At 37.4% G+C, this 20,714-nt stretch overlaps 1 protein-coding gene across 1 annotated transcript in view; it reads left to right on the top strand.

The window, feature by feature from the left end:
- LOC142344946 (glycine receptor subunit alphaZ1-like) overlaps positions 1-2,149 on the top strand; it is a 41,265-nt gene extending 39,116 nt beyond the window's left edge. The window contains exon 11 of the mRNA XM_075397033.1: positions 1,657-2,149. Coding sequence (XP_075253148.1) covers positions 1,657-1,785 — 129 coding nt within the window. The 3' untranslated portion in view covers positions 1,786-2,149. The remainder of the gene's footprint in view (positions 1-1,656) is intronic.
- Positions 2,150-20,714: the final 18,565 nt, after the last annotated feature.

Genomic DNA, 20,714 nt, shown 5'->3' with positions numbered 1-20,714 from the left:
AATCTCTGTAAGTTTTCTGATTTTTCTTCCAATTTTAATTACAACCCTCATCTATTAGCTCAATATGGCGGTCTGATAAGTGTTGCTTTGGCGAAAGAACTTCAGCCGGGGATAAGTCACACTGGGAACAGAGTTCCTTTGCAATGATACAGTGAGCGAAAAATTAAATCTCTTCAAATTGTAAGTCGGAAATTGAGTAGAAAATGAAAAGAGGGCAAATCAGTAGTCATGTTTTGCAAATTTTGCTCAAATAGCTCAGGCCTAGGCCTCGACTTATGAAAAGACTTTGAAAGACTTGTTGGGGGGGCAATATTGACTATAATTACACGGTCGAGCTTCCTAGTTAAAGTCGAGCTAATAGCTTATCATGGGTCGAGCTAAACATTTTCCATAACGAAGAAAGTCCGGATCTCTCCCATTATAGCCCCCCCCCCCAGCTTAGTGGTCAGATATCCTATAGCTCCCCAATCGTGGTAATTATACCATAATGGGGGGCTACAATTTCATGGGGGGGGGCTATAATGGGAAAGACCCCAAAGTCCAGCTAAGGTCTTTTCATGGGTCCACCATTAGTCATTTAACGAACCAAGTTATGGCGTAGTTTATGACCTTCAAAGCTAGCTCCATTGAAGGTCATAGACTGCGCCATATCCAAGCGTCGTATACGCTCTTGTGGAACATTTGAAAGAAAAAGTTGCATGTTTGTGTAACAACCCAACTGTGGTATTAGCTAACTCCATATGCTGCAAAAAAAAAATTAGGGTTTCGAATAGAGGACTCGCACCTACTATCTCCAGCACCGCGCTCAGGCATTCTACCGTTGCACCAAAGCTCTGCTGAAGTATCACCTTTGTTAGCTTGATATTTTGTTAAAATCTGAAACCTGTAAATTAAACTAACCACTTGGTTAATGTTACATGTTATAAATTTATTAATCATACATAATCATTTTCTAATTCATAACAAACTAAGGTTCGGTTTCCTTAAAATAGTTTGATAAAAAATATGTAACCCTTTTGCATTGAATCCTGCAACCCTTCTGTCTAATGGAACTCTTTCGTGTCGTTTAAGCATTTTCGCTGTAATTTTTTGTTTAAATTTGGTTTTCGACGGTTTTTTTCTAATTGTAATTGGAAGTGTGTTCCATTTTCGAATAAAGTTACGAACAATTGAACCATTACTCCATTTTGACTTACATTTTTGTTCTAAGAAAAGGTTATGGGTTCCTTTGTTTTCAATAATTGGCAGTTTTTCTAAAAATCTGAAATGTTTATTAGATCGATTTCTTGTTTGTTGGAGAATATTGAAAAACCTATTTAATGACACCCGTGTTATTTAGAGCTCTGCTGGAAGAATTTTAGTCTCCAGAAATAGATCTATGGCAGTATTGTATTTGGTTTTCATAAAGCAAACTTTTATGCCCCAGTTTATCTGTTTGTTAATTCTGTCAATAGAGTAAGATGGTAAATTTTGAATAAAAAATCACAGTAAATTCTAAATGAGACAAAACTTGTGATTAAAAAAAATTATTCTAGTTTTTAACGGTACCTGATAACGAACCAAATATAATGATCTGATTGCTGAAGCCATTACCACAATCTGGGTTATTAAACTTGGAGAGTGTTGATGTACATTCATGTTTTTTTTTGCATGCAGGTGACCAAATTCGACTACTGGAGTGCCGGGAATGCGGATGAGATATGCAAGTGGTTTTTCCCTTCCACCTTCATTGGGTGGAATCTTGCATACTTCTTTGTCACATACACACTCTCGGGCAGGTGGTAGATTTGGTGGACATTTTGGTGGAATGAAATCCTGCGCCATTCAGAAGACGTAACCAAAACAAAAGCAGCAACTCAAAACTAATCACAGAGCACGATGAGAAAAAAACAAAACTTCCTATTCGCACTTATCAACTTCATTGCACCCAAAGCACGTGACTTAAATAATTATATTTGAAAGATAAAGGGTTTGAAGATTACCTATCAAATAATACAGACATAAAACGGTCTTCTGAAAAATGTCTTATTATTCTAATGAGATTTTATATGCTAAAACGGATCTTTTCCGTTTGCTCTCCCCCCCCCCCACCACCCCAGTGCATTATGCAGCCCAAGTTACAGAGCACGTGCCATTACATAGTAAATCATGATGTAAAAATATGGCACGTGCGACTGGGGTTTGCAAATAATATGCACCCAGTAAGCTGGAGTGGAGGGAGGGGACACAAACGCAAAATCCATTATATTTTAAAAGTTGTGTGCACTTTTGAATCGCGATACACTATGATATCAATTCAAATCTGATTATTCAAAAAATTTATCTTAATGTTCGCTAGTAATTAAGGGATCTAGCAAAATAAACGGACAACTTATCTATGTTAATTAAGGCACCTAATTTTATCAATTTCATTTTAAATGCCATTGAGCCGTTTTTCCTATCAAAGCTCAGATTTCAATGACAAAATAGAACAAGCAAAAAGTAATATTGAAAAACATCTGAGTGTTTGCTTAATACAGCTATATTAAAATTTGATTAAAAAATGCTCTGTCCGAAAAACGTAACAAGTGAGACAAGACTCGGAAAAATTTGACTACAACCGCCACTGGAATTCAGAAATATATGATTTTTCAGGTTGTCATCTCGGAAGTTTAGGTTTCTACAAATTGTCTTTGTTTCTAAATGGTCTGCAAAAAGCGATGACGCTGACAGACTTTAATTTAAAAAAACAGGTCTGTAAATTGAAATTTAGGACAGACACATGGTTTGAAAACTGATTTTTGGATTGCTTGAAAAAACTCCATAAAAAATAAAATAGCTTCCATGCACGAAGAGAGAGAGAGAGAGAGAGAGAGAGAGAGAGAGAGAGAGAGAGAGAGAGAGAGAGAGAGAGAGAGAGAGAGAGAGAGAGAGAGAGAGAGAGAGAGACATAGAGAGAGAGAGAGAGAAAAGAGAGAGAGAGAGAGAGAGAGAGAGAGAGAGAGAGAGACAGAAAAGAGAGTAGAGAGAAAAAAAAAACAAATTAGTTTGACTAACTGTATCCTATATACAAGCAGCTGTATATTTAGTCAAACGGCATACAAGCAATTAAATTTACAAATTAAACATTAACAAAGAAAATAGAAGATTTCTGGTCTCTCTCCGTTACCACTAAATCAACGTGTTTCAAAACTGAATGGCTAGATTCTTGTGAAGCTTGAACAATAAAGTCATTAGAGTATCTTTTTAAACTGTTTTCTACCTTTGTTAATTTATAGTTCCATTTTTAAAATATTGTGTAGAAAAAAATTCTTTAGATAAAGCTTGTGATCTTGGAAAAAGATTATCTTAGCTTCTCTACGTACGTGACAATTTGCACTTGGAAGCCTCAATGTTTTATTGATTGGCAGATGCTGATTGGTGATTTAGTCGGAAAATTAGCGCGTGTCGAAGAGATCGTATGCCAATTCGGTGTCGGATACTTGAACCATTTTTACTGATTCCCTTGAAATTCTGTCTTTTATCTGAAAAGATTTGTCCTTAATCCCCAGTTTAATTGCTGTTCAATTTGCGAGTTGAATCTTTATTGATTTTCTGGATTTATTTCCTACAACCACTTTGGAAAAATTATTTTTATTTGTGATTCAAACTGAACTTTGTTATCAATTATTAAGACAAGCTACTTGTATTCGCTTTTCTCAATAACAGTTTTATGTTGAACAAATAAGGTTTCCACAACTGTGGTTTTAAATCTACACCTTGGCTTAAACTCGATATATTCTGTTATCTGTGCGTTCAGGTTTAGTTCACAATTTTAAAAACTTGAGTTAATTTTGTTAAGACTTTCCAATAAATCTTGTTTAGCTAAGTGGTTAACTTTATCTGAAGAAAATAAAAAGCTATCATCTTCGTACTGTATGAATTTTTTATTATGTTTCATGGAATTTTTCAGGCTGTTACGGTGTAAATTGAAAAGCAATGGACCACGCACAGTTCCCCGTGACATCCCTTGTTCCACTTGGTACCAACTAAAGAAAACATTATTGACGCCTATCTGTTGCTACCTGTGGGTAGATAATTTTCAGTTACAATTTTAGCCGAAAAGTGAGATCCCAATTCCGTCAATTTTTTAGAGTTTTTATTGGGAAACAGAACCACTTGCTTAAGATGTTTTGTCTTTTTATTATTTTTGTTCTAATTGACTCAGTCGGAAAGAGTAAGGCATCACTAGTTAATATTTTTTTCTAAAGCCGAGCGGCTAATTGATCATTATGTTTTTTTCAAAAGATTATCTGATAATTTTCTATGCATTACTTTCTTTACAGATATGACTCTTTAAAACATCTGGTCAATAACAATTAGCGGACCAAATTTTTTTCACCGATGGGTAACATTAGCATCATTAGACTTATTGGGATAAATTTGGGGTCGTAAACTTTCGATGAAATTGTAAGCCAAATCTGAAGCAACTACGCACATTGCATCTTTAATTGCCCATGGAGGGACTGTGTATTGTCCTAATGGCTTTTTTTGATTGAATTCCCGTAATGCAGAGAGTAAGCACCGCACTTCTCTATGTAGAAAGGCAATTGGTGTGTTCACGTGTAATCAATCCAAGAAAAGATGTTTGCCCAATTTGAAAAAGGAGAAATTCAGAAATTCTTCTAACTTAAAATAGTTTGTAATCATTTCGCCGAAAGAGTTCTATAAAGCTGTTATTTTTTAAAGACCTGTAAGGAGCCTCTAAGTTTTGCGGTTATTGGATAGCGTTTGTAGCTTGACTGTTTTGCTTGTCGAATTAGACCAGTTAGTTATAATACTATATCTTTTGAATACATAAAAGTTTTTCTGACGCTTTTCGAAGGCCAACAAACACTGAATATCTGTTTGCCTTCCAAACTGCTCAATGTATTCTTGTTGTTAATAAATTTTAAACTGGTGCATGCTGGTGTAGCTAGTGTCAAAGACTTATGTTGATAAATATTTGAAGTTTATCTACAACACTGAGACCAGCAGAATACAAAATATACGAAGCATAATATCGCTTGAATTCGTTTGCACGACAGTTTTTTTTATAAAAGTCAAAATCTTTTTGTGTCTTTTTTTGTGATTTTTGACAGATGATAAAAATTAAAAATCGAAAATGAAAGATTCTTCTGATGGTTCATCATCAGTTATGCTATAATCTATATGCGTGTTTGACAGAGAATTGAGTTTTGTTTCATCGGGCGGTGAAGCTACATTCAAACCATATGGAACAATAATTTTGTCCAGGCAGTTTTTCTCATGATTGTTTAGCTAGTTTCTTTTATAGTCTCCCATAAACAATAATAAAGGGCAGTTAACAATAGCGTTGTCTACGTTGCAGGCCAGAGGTTAGTTTCAAGTAAATTGTTACTTAAATGCTTTTCAGTTTAATATTCAGGGTTTGTTAATATTTTTTCTTTGCGTGTTTTGGTACAAATTCTTTGCTAAACTCTACCCAAACTGACTCCAAGCTAATTGACTTAAAGGTATCTATGTTGACTATTGCTCTCTCTCTCTCTATCTCTCTCTCAATCTCTCCCTATCTGTCTCTCTCTCTCTCTCTCTCTCTCTCTCTCTCTCTCTCTCGCTTCTCTCGCTTCTCTCGCTAGTATCAATGCTTATAGGTACAAAAATTGCACCACCGCCTCCTTTCTTTGTTTGCTTCGGTTGTCGTTCTTTTCTAAAGAAAAAATTTTGTCCTTTTAAGGTGTTGCATGCCGAAGAATTATCGCTTTCAGTAGGCCATGTTTCGCTTATTGCGAATATCTTTTTGATGACAAAACCAGTAAACCAGTTTTTAATTTGTGTCACTTTTCTCTCTATACTCTGCTTTTGAGTCCCAAATGTCAAAGGGTCTTTCCCCCATGAAATTTCAGCCCCCCCTTTTGTTATAATTACCATGTTTGGGGGCTATAGGTTATCTGACCCACTAAGCTGGGGGAGGGGCTATAATGGGAAAGCCCGAGTCGAGATAAAAATCCTTCTTAGTACAGGACCTGATCATACCTGAAAACAAGCGCGGGGTTTTCACGCCACCTCTTAATTTTTTTAACCTATATAAGTATATTTGAGTGAGTTTGGGAAATGATATGAATTGGGATTCGTGTATTCTTCCTGTCTTAAGGAGGTTAAAGTTGGTTAAGTATCCGAAATTTTTACATATAGGATATTGTTATACAAAATTTTTCATATAATCATGAGTCGCTTCAAATCAATATCCGTCTGTTGATCATCTTAATTTGATCTCTAAGTAGCACTATTTGGCTTACTTTTGATCAGTGAATCAAAATTATGCATTCGGTTAGCTAACAGATTTTAGTTTTTCTTCAAAAATTTTCTAGCATTTTTCTTTTCTTGGATGAAATTCTTAGAAGTTTCAATTTGTCATCAACATCATATGTCAATTTGGGAAATAGGTTGGCTTCAGGAGATGGATTAGAGCTCAGACGGTGAGCCCAAGCCTTGGTATTTTTCACCGTATGAGCTTTTTTTCAGAGTCGTTGGATAGATTCAGCGTCGTTGGACAGATTCAGCGTCGTTGGATTGCAGATCATGGCCACTAAATGGATTCTAGGAAACTCATGTGAAAGAAATCGATTTGTCAATTTAAAATTACTTCCGATATTTGAAACAAACGTTTTCGAACTTTACGTTCATCGTCAGGTTAAAACTGTAGGTAAAATGAATATGTATTTAGATTTGTTTGAGACCACACTTAAAACAATTCTAGGAATTATTCTAAAAAATTCAATCAAAAATTCTTCCTTATATACACTAATTAGCCTTTTTACAACTCATATTTACATCTGTTATCAATTTATTTAGAAACATTTCTATTCCGGATTTTTCGATTTTGGCCATGTTCTTGTATTTTAAGGGTCATTCTGAGTTTGCCCTAAAGTTAAGTAGCCCTCTTGTGGAGGTTTTGCCAATTTCGGTTTGTCATGCACAAAATTCTTTGCCCTATGTATCCTCATCTAGTCAAAATTATAATTTGAACTAATATTTTAAGGTGAGTTCCCAATCCCTATATTCATCGCGTGTGCTTAAAGCAGGCTTCAGCTTGCTGATGTATATAGCTTCGATAATCATTAGTTTTTCTACTGTCCGACAGGCGTCCAAAATTTTCTATTCAATGTCTTTCGTTGCGACACGAAATTCAACCAGATGTTGACCCACTGTGAATCCTTCTTTTGATGTTCTGATATCTTTGTGGTAACATGCCGGCTTGTTTGCCCAACATTGATGGATCCACATTCATTACATTTAATCTCATATACCACGTGGGATTTCAGGTCTCTATCGAAAGATGATTTCAGTGTGGGGAGGAATAATCTTAACTTCTGCGTTGTAAAAGCCACTTGCAATTAGCATAGTTTTTTCAATTTGCTGGCAAAGTTTGTAAGGTTGCCTCTGTATTTTAGAAAAAAAATTGGCTGATCATAAGATCTATTCCTGCATTTTTGATGCTCCTTTGGTGTTGTTCCCAAATGTTCTTTACCGCCACTTATTATCTTTTCTAGAGTCTGCTTCACTATTTTTGAAGACCATTCCTCTGGATATTGATTTTTGGTCCAGCAAGTTTCATTTTTTTCAAGAGCCTGATCGAAGGCCTACCAATTAGAGGTTGCATTAAAAACCCTATGAAACATCCCTTGAATCACATTTTTCTTATGCTGAAGCGGTGCACAGCTGCAAAAATTCAGTATTTTTCCAGTGTCAGTTGTTTTTTGATACCAATAGCAGGTGATATTACTTTTGCTGTTCACATTTACGTTAATGTCAAGAAAAGCCAAATCCCCTTCCATGTTAACTTTTTCTAATGTAAATTGCAGGTTGTTGTGTAGTGGATTAGCAAATTTTAAAAACACGTCCGGGTCACCACGAACCGTGCAGATAAAATCCTCCACCTTCCTTTTAAACAATTTCATCCTGCATGTTGGCGTTTTCCTCAATCGATATCTTCTGGCATCTTGCATGAAACCAGTTTTTGCATGACTCACATTCTACTCCTCTTCCTCGGAAAGTCACTCTCCGGTTACAGTCACTGCACTTCCCGTTTTGGTCGGATCTGGAAAAATTTTCACTGTGCTCTGGTTTTTGCAGTGATGCATCAAACGATGTCCTCCATACGTTTGCTAGTAATACAGCGAGTGATGCACCCATTGCTAGACCATCTGATTGTACATACCAAATCCCATTACATTTGAAATGAACATTTGTCACCGCAAGCTTTAGCAACTTTTTCATGGCGGATTTTGGGATATCTGGAGCTAGGTTGCTTAAATAGAGTTCTCTTAGAGCAATATCTATAGCCTCTCCAACTGGAACGTTGATGTACAGCCATTTTTCGTCAAGAGAACTTCCTAGCCAAAAATTTAACGTCTAGGAAACTCACTTCAAAGTTACAAAGAACGTCTCATTGGCCTAAAACTCCTCCCACTGTGTCACCACGTTGAAAAGCAAGATCTTCTCTTGCTAGCTATTATACGTAATGAATTTGACATTCCGACAAATTTTAAAACCCTGGAAGACGAGAGGACAAGGCAACACTGTAGAGGTGAACTGAAAATTGACTATAACCGGCTAGTCAAATCCGATGAAAACTTCTTCCACCGAACGAAACAACTGTACAACGTTGTAAATAAGAAATATTCAAAAATTTGGAGGCAAATTAAACAAACACACTATCACAAAATCATACTGGCTTTTTTTCACAACTCAATTCAGCCTTACAAACAAATGCTCTTGGATTATAATTTGCAGATGTGACAATTGTAACAATTGGAAAAAACTTGACAACTGAAACTGGACTGACACGGGCACAAATTTTAGCCCCGGGAAACATACTCGAATTCTCTACTTCTACTACTACTACTGCTACTACTACTACTATTATAGGGAACGTAATAGCTCATCAAGTTCGGGTAATTGTTTGAAATCGATTGAGTTCTCTAGTAAATTTAGTTGACCGCATTCTCACATTTGGTCATCTATATATTAAATTTATCGCAATCATTAGGAGTTTATTGCGCTCAAAATCTTCTCTGATCTTACCATCCCCAGACCGAATGACCTCTGATCATACTATTGTGCGCTCGAACCAAATCCCGGATCTATTCTGTTTCGCCCCCCCCCCCCCCCCCAGTGTTTTTTATGACCCCCAGTTACAAATTTAATTATGTTATATAGCACGTTACTATGTAAGAAAATAGCACGTGCTCCTGGGGGTCATAAAAAATTTATGCTCACTAACCCTGGGGGGGGAGGCAAAACAGAATAGATCCCAAATCCCAGACCCTGTAAATTTGGTCTGGGAACTCAACGTGTGCTTTCAACTTGGTCTGCTGAGCAGATGTCTGTTCGGGATGTCACCTCAACCTGGGCACTAATACGTCAGATTTGTTGATATGGCGCAAAGCCTGAGTTCTGTTTTCCATCAATTCTCAATTAAATTTCTTTGACACCTGTCAACATTTTGACGGCCAAAAATCAAGTATTAAATTAAAAACTGGAGTACATCTCTGCTATTGAGACCCGAGGTTTTTTTCTTTTTTCACCCACAAACGTACATCAAATAAGAGGCAGAGAAAAGTTACTACTAACACAAAATACAAGTTAGATTCAAAGTCGAGAATCTTGTTCATTTTGATGTATTACTGGCCTCACTATTGACGGTAGATGCAAAGCCAGCTACATTGAGAGAGATTTTATTGGAATTTGTAAGACTTTATGTTACTTTGTAAGAAACTAGCAGGAGCGCCTGGGGGTCATAAAAAAATTATGCTCACTAAGCTGGAGTGGCCGAAACAGAAAAGATCCGGAGTTTTTCATGCAAAATTTTCACACTGATGGGAGAGATATTAACACTGCTAAGAGCTAGGCGTTTGTTGTTGATGATGTGGTTTCGCAACACACAGCTGCAGGGTCCTCTTCCTTCAATCTAAAAGTGTCTACTTGTTACTGCACGGGTTGCAGTGACAGTAAAACTGCCATGTGCAAAGGTTGACTTCTGAAAACTCGGTATTAACGCATTTCCAAATCTTCCAAAAGTTTTGAGCAGCCTTCGCTGAATAGAGCACGCCGCATCGCCGACCGCATGCGCAACTCATGAAGATGAGGATTGAGCAATGCTCATCTCACTCAAGAACGCATAACGCACGACCAACCAACCGCACGCCTGAATAAAACTCGATCGCGTAAGAAGGATCGTATGGAAAGCCTACCGACCGAACAACGGAAAAAGAAATGGAAATCTCTTCAGAAAAAGGAGCCTCGAACAGGCTCACAGCTCTACCCTTTAAACCTTAAGGTTTTTGGTTCACCAAAATCCGATTTTAGAGACAGGCTTTGCATTAGAGATAAAAAAGAGGCCAAAAATACGCCAATTAGTTGTCCATGTGGTGAAAAGTTCACCCTATCACATGCTCTCCACTATACGAAGGGTGATTATACACACATGAGACACAACGAGATGCGCGATACCTTTGCTAAGATCATGCTTGAGGCTTGCTATGATTTCGAGGTTAAGCCGACAATTGCTTCAAGTCGAGTCCAGATTCAGCCGTTCTTTCTTTGACGTAAAGATCTTTAACACACTCTTCAAGTTATACCCGAAACACTCCGTTGAAGCGTACAAATATCATGAGTCATTGAAGTTCCTTAAGTATGAGCAACGAATACTTGACATCGAGAGGAGTAACTTCGTTCCGCTAATGTTTTCCTGCAAGAGGGCACAGGAATGTCCGCAAAGCGCACTATAAGACACTGAAACAACAAGCTAGCAAAATTGCTGAAAAGAGACGAATCATACTCGGACGCTATGATATACATACTCTTGAGAATACGTTTTGCTCTCTTGTGCAGCGCTATCATATGCGTCCGAGGATGCCGTTGTTCTAAGTGGCCAACCGACATTGATAGTTCACGCAGTGCCATAGTGCAGGAAGGGAGACTAGATTCATAACAAATTATATAAAAATTCAATTCTCATGACGCAGCTCCAAAGAGTTATACTGCCTTGTCTTTAAATTTATCTACGATGCAGTGACTAGAAATGACAACGTTGATAAGAAAACAGTTCTTGATGTTACGCGAAAAACATCGGGAACCAAGCAGTGCAAATTTGAATTACCTGGTAAATAATGAACATCCAAAAAAATTAACCATACCATCAATCCATATTTGACAAACTCAATGCCTCAATGTTTAGAAAGTCTGCCATGGAAGGCAGTGACTTTCCTGCCTGGATGCCAACAAAGTGCGAAATCTTCTGACATCCTTTGGGTTGCCCTCAACTGATCTATGCAAACGACTGCTAAACTAGCATTACGTTTAGCTACGTCTCATTTGATTTTCCTTCTTCGTATAATTCATGTCGGTTGATAGCTCTGGGGTAATTAATCCGTGGTACGAACGATTAAAAAACTGTTTTCAAATGTATTAAAACTGACCTTAAAATTCAAGGTAGTGATCAGCAACCATGTATGGGTCAAAATTGAGGATGAATTGAAAGGTGAAGGGAAAGAATTGAACATGCAATTCATTCATTAAAAACACTGGTTCGGAGGCGATTTTGCTTATCGACGCAAAAATAATCTCAACCGTGATCTTGCCTTAACAAAACATTGGGCAATTATGCACTTCACTCTATGTTTCCGTAAGCAATTTTTATCGTGAAACATCAATTTGTTAAAAAACAAACAATGTTCTCTCAGGAAGGTACAACCCAGGGCAATCTCCTTGAGATGTCGATGTATGGAATTGTCAATATCCTCTTAATTGAATTTTCCGACGATTGCTTCAACGTTCAAAAGTGGTATACAGACGATGGCAACGCTGTCGGCTCTCCTGATAACTTGAAAAAGCATTTTGGCTCACCGAAAAAACACAGTCGGTTCGGTTACCATCTTACCAAATGCCACATCATTACCCAAGAACATCTTTTTGGAAAAGCACAGCAGAATTTTGTTCACGACCAAGAGCAAATAGTTAACAGTTGTAGAGTACTTAGTATAATAGGTTCTTTTAACGCAGCAAATTTTGTAGAAAGATCACTTTAACAGCAGAAATTGTTGTTGAAAAAGCTGGCCGTTCATAATATTTCACCTCAAAATCTTCATAAATCGTTCACTTCATTGGTTCAGCATGAATTGACCTTCTTAGCTCGTACAACACCCAATACTGAAGGCCAGTTAGACGAATGTTAGATCAATCAACGATGAGTTTTCGCCTAATCTAATAAAGAATCCCGCCTATAATCAAAAACACCGGACCTTCTTTTCGTTGGCGATAAGGGAGGTTGGCCCGAACATCCTCAAACCTGAAGACAGTTTTAGGGGTTATGAGCGATCAGTTCACCTAGAAGTCCCTTATCCCTATCTCGCCCGAAGCCGAACTAAAGCAACAACAGATCATACAGGAAATAAAAAGGGGAAAGAGCTCGGTATCAAATCAAAAAAGACTAATATAAGACCGAATTGAATAAGAACAGGATTCTCTCACTTGACTTATCTAGTGAAAAAGGAGCATCAAATTGGTTGAAAGCTAGGCCATTGAAACGATATCACTTTGACCTAACGAAAAAACGAGTTTCGTGATAGCATTGCAATAGCAGCCACCCGTGCGCAATATTTGTTATCTTTAGTAATTGAGCGTGGTACTTGTTCAAAATACAAGGATTGAAGTTTAATTAATAAGTAGATAAGAGCAGAAGAGAATGGTTTCAAATAAATGAAGATCTAATAGAGTGATTAACTCTGAAGGTAGGTTTGGTGTTCAATGAAAGAGTTTTATCCTCAGTTTTGTCCGTACCCAATATCGGTTCTATCACCGTGGTAAATTAACCAAGTAGATACTGATGTGCCACAATTGTTAATATTGGTCGAAGCCCGAGCTTTGTATTTTTCAATTTGTCGACACCTATCAAGATTGTGTCAGTCATTAATCAGGTAATAAATTAAAATTTAAACTAAATCTTTGACCTTGAAATCCAAGGTTTTTAGTACACCTTTTTTATATACGTGTGAAACTCACACTTCCCCCTCTCAATAAGGACAGAGTGTGCCACTCACTCACATAAAAATCAAACAAATTTTACAATTCTTGATGCATGAACGTTCTAAAATACGAAAAGTTTGTACTTGTCGTATAAAAAGGTTAGGTATCAGTTTTTGTAATTCATGACTTTCTCTGCCTCGTCCAGCCCAAAATTGTTGTACGCTCCTCGCGCCCCATCGTTCATCAGTATTTGGTATGCTCGATTAATGGTCTTGAAAAACTCATCTCCACCAGCATCAGGGTGCGTCAACAAGCTCATTTTGTGGTAGTGTTTTTTGATCTGATCTTTTGAAGCAGAATTTTTTACCAACAAAATCTCGTACAATGTCGCAGGCCGATTAAATACATTTTTATTCCAAATCTCGAATGAACATTTTTCTGTGGCCTTCGTTTTGGCTTTCTCGTTCTTCAAAGAATGCTTTTGTCTATCGATTATATTGTCTTTCTTTCGGCACTCACTCGCCAAGTAGTGGTTATAGTTTTCCAACTGCCGAAGCTCTGACCTCTATTGGTCATTCTCTTTCTCCATTTTCTCCATGGCTTCGCTCTTTTTATCAACATTGACTTTTAGATCGGCCAACTCCTGCTTAAGTAAGACGATTGACTGCTCTTGTTCGGCATTTCTAGCTGCCGCCGCCTTTAGGTTATCTCTTAGCGCCTCACACTCGGCGCTCAGTTTTCCCAATGCTTCTCTTGTTGCCTCTTTGGCTTTGTCGCAATGTTTGTCTAGTTTTTGTCGAAGCTCCACAAGATCTTTTTGGAGTTTGTACTCTTCAACTTCTATAACTGCGCGCACTGGTTTTGCAGTTCCACTTCAGTCTGCAGAGCTCGGGACCGAATATTGGCGTGAGCCAGAAGTTCTAGTGTAGACACCTTCCAAGTCCGTGACAGACAAGATTCCACTCGGTACACTCTCGGGGAAATCTCCGAAATAACTTTCCACAACTCCGCCATATAGTACACATATTCACCAATTTGTGGGGTCGCGCTGCCTGCTATGTTTAATGGGAACCTTTTGTGCTTCCAAAGTTTCTCAATGTTTTCAGTCTTGATCTCAAGATTTTTCCTTTATTTTTATTGTTCTTGACCTCAAGACAACTCTATTTCATTTTTTTTGGTCTTGAACTCAAGACAGCTCATTTTCATTTTTTTTCTGTCTTGAACTCAAGACAACTCATTTTCATTTTTTTTGGTCTTGAACTAGAGACTGCTAATTTTATTTTATTTAAACAACCGACTATTTCAAGGACTCTCTCTTCAATCATTTTCTTTTGTTCTCGGCGCTCATTAATTAATTTGAGTAGTTGATTATACATACGTGTTACCGTTACAGGGTCGAGATTCCGCAACAATTGTTGCCAGGATGCTCCATTAATGACTAATCCTAAATAGAAGAACAATTTAGGAAAATTTTTCACAAACTGGAATATGAGGTAGACTGTTAAGACTGACACAGTAATGTCCTTAGCTTTTAACCAAACGTATAAGCTTTCAGTTTTTAAGTTACAAAAAATCGTTATTTCTTTTGCTAAAAACAATTTCTTGTTGAAACTGGTTGCTTCAATGTACAAAATTATCAAGATTGTATTTTCAATCCGAGTCTTGGAACGCTTCTCGACTGATAATTCCTTTACTATTGTGGCGAATTGTTCGAGCGATTTGACTCTTTTTTAAATCTGATGGGGAAAAAAAGTCTACGATGTAGATTTTGATCACTAGAATTCAAGTCATTATTCATCGGCATTGATATATTTCATGATCGAATTTCTTCAGTGTTTCTCCATATTATTGAAAACTGCCGTCTTCTAATTTGACGACATTTGTGTACAGCGGGTTACATGCAGCGATTGTATAAATATGATACAAAATTTTGGTGAGGGGTTCCAAATACCTAATAAAAGAAAAATTTTGACCTTCTACTAACACCGGAACTCCCTCTGTACAAAAAGTAAGCTTAGTTTTTGTTGCTACCATCTTTGTACATTTATGGACATACAAAACAGATCCTGCTCTTTCAACGTGAGTTCCTGGCTCGAAGAGTGTTACTGAAGGGCTCACAAAGTTTATTGATGTTTCGATCACTGTTTGAATTCTCAGTCGTTGAATTTCACATTGCAGCGTTCTTATGTTCATGAAAAAAATTCCCTCTCTTCGAATAAATCGAACTAAAAGCTGTCGATAATACTTGACAGAAACATTTCCAAGGTTATTTTTAGATTAACAGTTGTCAGTTCTGAATTTTTCTCGGAGTAAAAAACACCTGGGACTCTGGTTACTTTTAACTGTTGTCCACACAAAATTGCTTTTTCCTCTAAAGTTTCCAAAGCGAAATCTTCATATTTGTTTTTTGTGTAAAATGTTTCCGCTGATAGATGTGGTCTTGTTGTTACCAAAAATTTTTGCATGGTCCTCCTTGTTAAAGTGTTTAATAAATTGACAAGTTTGCTTGCCTTGATTTTTGAAAAAATCATTTACTAAGTCATCTTCAAAATGTGCGGTTTTGATGAAAACAGTTTTTGGAAAACCTAGGGGATCCTTAAAGCTTAAGAGTTTTCTTTGTAGCAGCTTTCCCCAAATTGTTCCGATGGAAATTTTTGCATTGATCTTCACATTTCAAGTTTTAATCCTGTAAGTGAAACCCACTCTATAGGCTCAGCTTACATAGCACCTCTACAATTATTTTCTTCATGAAGCTCTGGCTATGCTCCTCAACATAAGTGGTTCCACTTGCTCGTTGTAATATATATTCCGTTACTGAATTGTTGACTTTAAAGGTTTTATCTCCAAAACCCGGTAAAGCGAAGTTTTTGTTTTGCCAATTGCTTCTACAGTTCCCTCGTTTAATGGATATATGGATTTTAGGAGTCTTGAATTTTTGGTAATAAAGACAACATTGTCTTATACATTGCTCTTTTGAAGTGCAGACACAGTATATGCCGCTTCATACATGCAAAGTCTTAATTTGAACCTCAGCATATATCAAATACATCAAACTACCTTCTTCTGTTGTTTTCGATACTCGAATTTTGTTACCACAGTTTGTACTGTGATCCAGAGAAAATATCTTAGTTGATACCATATTGTCAAAATCATAGCCGTATAATTTAATACAAAGTGAAGGAGAAGCGAAAATGGCTATCATTGCCAGATACAAACATAGTGATACTCCATCACACGATGCTCCGGATGAACTCGCATTTCTTTTAGATTCCATTATTTCTTTCCGAATTTTCCTGAAACAAAAACATCATCAGCTTCCTCACTGCTAAAATACTCATCATCTTGCTCAGTAAAGTAATTCTTTAGTTTCTCAGGTACCGATTTTAATCGGCTGCTGGATCTTGTTGCCATTTTTGGCACCTTTGTTTCACTATTAACCTTTTCCTCAGTGCTTTTTGTTTTACTACTACCTTCCGGTGGCTTTTTTCCGCTTTTGGAATTTTTGTTTGTGCTGATTTCCTTCCAGCTTTCTCTTTAGGTTTTGAAGAAGATCCACCTCTTCCTTCGGCAATTTTGTTTGCCTTCTCTTGCCCTTTAAGGGTTTCTAGCTCTGACTCTTTAGTTTCATTTTCAACCTTGTCATTTGTAGGATTTAGTGAATTGTTTACATTCTCAGCTTCAGATTGATTTTCTGAGTTCAGATTTCTTTCACTGTCTGTGGATGATTCTATTTCAATTATATCATCGTCCTCTGAGCTCTCCAAAGAAATGTTTTTCTCCTACTTAACTGTTGTTTTTTGTTTTGCCTGAGGCTCAAGCGTAAATGGTTTTTCTCGCGTTTTATATTTTTTTAGTCGGTCATAATGGACCTTAATAGCTTTCTTCGTCTTTTTATCTTCCACCCTGAAGTTCAAATCGTTTATGATTTTAACAATTTGTATGGTCCTCTATAAACAGAAGTAATTTTCTGTGTTTCTCCCTTTTCTACCGTTGGGTTGAAAACTAACACATCTTCTCCTACCTTATAGTTCGGTCCATATTTACTGCGATCGTAATAGGTCTTCTGGCGTTCTTGTTCAACATCCATACTTTCTCGCATCAGCTGATGCGTTTCCTGTAGTTTTTGTTTCGTTGAGTAAACTTAGTCACTTGGTGTGGCATATATTGCAGTTTGTGGTGTGCTATAGATGCAGTCTATAGGCAGTGATAGTGGAAAACCCAATACCACATATGCTGGGCTATATTTTGCTAAACAATGGATTGATGATCGATAAGCCATCATCGCTAAAGGTAGAAAATTTGTCCTTTTCGTGTTGGTATTGTCCTATATAATTGGAGAGGCTTTCTTCTATTGTTCCATTTGTTCGTTCAATCATCGCGTTCCCTTGTGGGTGGTAGGATGTTGTTGATGTCCTCTGAATTCCTAGTTCACTGCAAAGACTACAAAACAATTTAAACATAAATTTGACCCTTCCTCACTGTGTAGGTTGACTGGCCAAATCTCACTATCCAGTGTTCAACAAACGTTTTTGCCACAGTTTCTGTCTCTTATTGGCTAACGCTACGGCTTCGTACCTCTTACTGAATTGATCACAGAGAAGCAAAATGTATTTTTTTTCCTTGGTATTCCGGAAGTGGACCCATGATATCGAGAGAAACTTGCCAAAATGGATGACAAGGTTTCTATTTTGTGAGTGAATGTCGATGTTTCTGTTTAGTGCCTTTCCTTTTTAGGCACCCGTCACAGCTTTTCATCCAATTTCTTACGTCCCTTCTCATGCACGGCCAATGAAACCTTTCGCAAGCCCTTTTGTACGTTTTCTCTATACCAAAAAGTCCTGCGCTAGGCAAATCATGCAACAGCTAAAGAACATTGGACACTCTACCCCAGGGTACCAGCATTTGGTAAACAGTTTCTAAGTTAGGTTCTGTTTGGTGTTTTCGATACAAAATCCCTTCTATGAGACAAATATTTTTTATACTGAACCCAGTATTTCCATAACTCCTTCGAAGCTCCGTTTCTCATTTGCAGTGATTCGGGTCTTTTTTTGTTTTTGACCTATGAATATACTTCTTTGAGTATATTGTCACTTTGCTGCGAATCTCGCAGTTTTATTTTCTGTAGTTTGTGTAACTGCCAACCTCGACTACTATAGTCGGTATCGTCTTGCTCTACGTCTAGTGCAATAGCGCTAACGAAAGCTGTTTGTTCCTCATCTTCTGTGCTTATGCGCGAAAGACAGTCAATGTGTGGGATTTCTTACCTGCTCTATACTTGACGTCAAAATTAAATTGCTCAAGTTTCTCTATCCATCTTGCGACCATACCGTCTGGTTCTTTAAAACAATAGATCCACACGAGAGCCCTGTGTTCCGTCATAATTAAAAATTGCTGACCAAGTATATAGTTGTCAAAATAATGGGTGAAATGAACAATTGCGAATAATTCCCGCTTAGTTGCTGAGTAGTTTCGTTGACTTTTACTCAAATTTTGCTATCATATGCAATAACTCTATCCTCAGTTCCTTGTTTTTGTGTAAGAATTGCTCCGATGCGTGTCAATGATGCATCGGTAGTTAATGTATATGGATCCGTATCGTTTGGATATCCTAAAACTGGGGCTTCCAAAAGCTTTTTCTTCAACTGTGCTACCGCACTTGTGCACTCTGTACTCCATTCAAATTTATTTGATTTATTTAGTAACCTGTAAAGATGTTCTGCTGTTTTTCCGAAACCCGGAATAAGTTGTCGATAAAAGCCCACAAAGCCCAGAAAAGCCCTGACGTCTTTTAAGGATGATGATTCGTTCATTCTTTCTACCGCTCTTACTTTCTCTTGGTCGACCTCGACACCACTCTCAGATATAATATGTCCTGAAAAGCTGACGCGCTTTCGGAAGAAATTGCATTTTGATCCTTTAATCTTTAATCCATTCTCCGATAAACGTTGGAAAACCAGCTCTAACCGTTTAAGATGTTCTTCGAAATTTCTTCTGAAAGCGATAACGTCGTCTAGATTAACTAAAGCTACTTCGTAAGAGAGACCAGCAAAAATTAATTCCATTAGGTTTTGAATAGCTCCTGGTGCAGAAGCTAGTCGAATAGGGAGCCTTTTCCACTTATATAGGCCCAAAGGTGTTATAAAAACTGTTACTTTTTGACTCTCTTCTTCCAGCGCCATTTGAAACTATCCCGACAGAAGATCAATGTTTGAGAAGTACATGTTTCCCTCCAATGAATCAAAAACCTCATTAATTCGTGGTAATGGCCAGCAGGTTTTCTCTATTTGTTTGTTTAGACCACTGTAGTCTACAACTAAGCGGTAGGTTCCGTCTTTTTTTGGTACCAGTAATGATGGTGCTGCCCAATCAGAGTGTGTTGGTTCAACTAAGTCATTTCGTTCCAAGTTTTCAACAATTTTTTTCATGGCTTTTCGTTTCTCAAAGCTCAAGTTGCCGTATGTACGTCTGAAATGGCATTTTCAATTTAATTTTGTGATGAATTCGATCGCAAAATCCCATATCGTTTGAGTTTCGCGAAAAAATTGTTTCAAATTTTGTGCAAAGTGACCTCACTTTTGCCATTTCATCACAGGTTAAATTCATTGAACTTGTGTTTACATGCTTCTTGAAGTCAAATTCATCTCTTGATTTTGCATTATTGTCAAGATTGTTTTGCTGTATTCTTGAAATCTTTTCAGTGTTTTCCGCAAATGCGATTCTCGCATTTTTGTAAATTTTCTTTTGTTCTACTGTAGGGTTCAGAACTCGAACCCATACTACATCATCAACCATATCCTTTAGCGATCTCGCTATTAATAAACGTTATTTGTCTTCAAACTCCTTTAGGTGTCCGACTATAATTTCATTTTGTTGTGCTTTGTTACCTTCTTCGTCAACAATACTACATTTAATGAGAAGTTCGCAGCGACAAGTTAAATTGTGATCCTCTTCCGCAATTAAAAACAAGTTTCTGTTACTTCGTTGTGATGGGACAACTGTGAAGTTTTCCCAAATTTTCCGCAGAACAGTTCGTTTTTTCTGGGGTTTAATATACAGTCAAACCTGTATAAGAATTCCATGCCTAATAAACAGGGCCTTTTCTCAATTCTGGTCACTAGAAATTCAACTGTTATTTCACATGTAAATTTTTGAAGTTGAATTTGAATATCTGCTGACTCCATTACAGGCAATTTCCCCGTTGTTGGCAGCTATTATATTTTTATTGCACATTCTGATCTGGCTCGGGCCCCTCAATAGCTTGTAGAGTGTGTCGCTTATAATATTAACACTACTTCCACTATCAATTAAGGCCATTACCAATTTGTCTTTTATAATTATTTTTGCAAACAACGCCTCCACTGGGCTGTTTCCGCCACGCAAGGTTTTTACTTAGTCAGCTGAAAATGAAGCCCTGCCATTTCGAGCTAGTTCTCGTTTAAAAACGGACAATTTCGTTTGAAGTGATTTGGGCTCCCACATTTGAAACAATTTTTGCATTCCCTAGATGCATGGTTTCGCTGACCGCAACGGCAACATTTTTTCTCTCGAAACTCACCGCTGCCTTCGACTGCTCGGCACGACTCTCGTGCGATGGATCTCGGCTTCTGTTCTCACCTCCCGGTGTTGGCGAACGAGCTCTAATTTCGTAATTGGTTCGTCTATGCTCAGCGCTGCTTCTGGTATAGCTATTAGTACTTCTATTTCTATCT

Source organism: Convolutriloba macropyga, chromosome 1, assembly GCF_964194025.1.
Source record: "Convolutriloba macropyga chromosome 1, txConMacr16.3, whole genome shotgun sequence".
NCBI lineage: Eukaryota > Metazoa > Xenacoelomorpha > Acoela > Convolutidae > Convolutriloba > Convolutriloba macropyga.
Note: the sequence above shows the minus strand (reverse complement) of the source record. Positions and strands in the feature narration are given on the sequence as shown.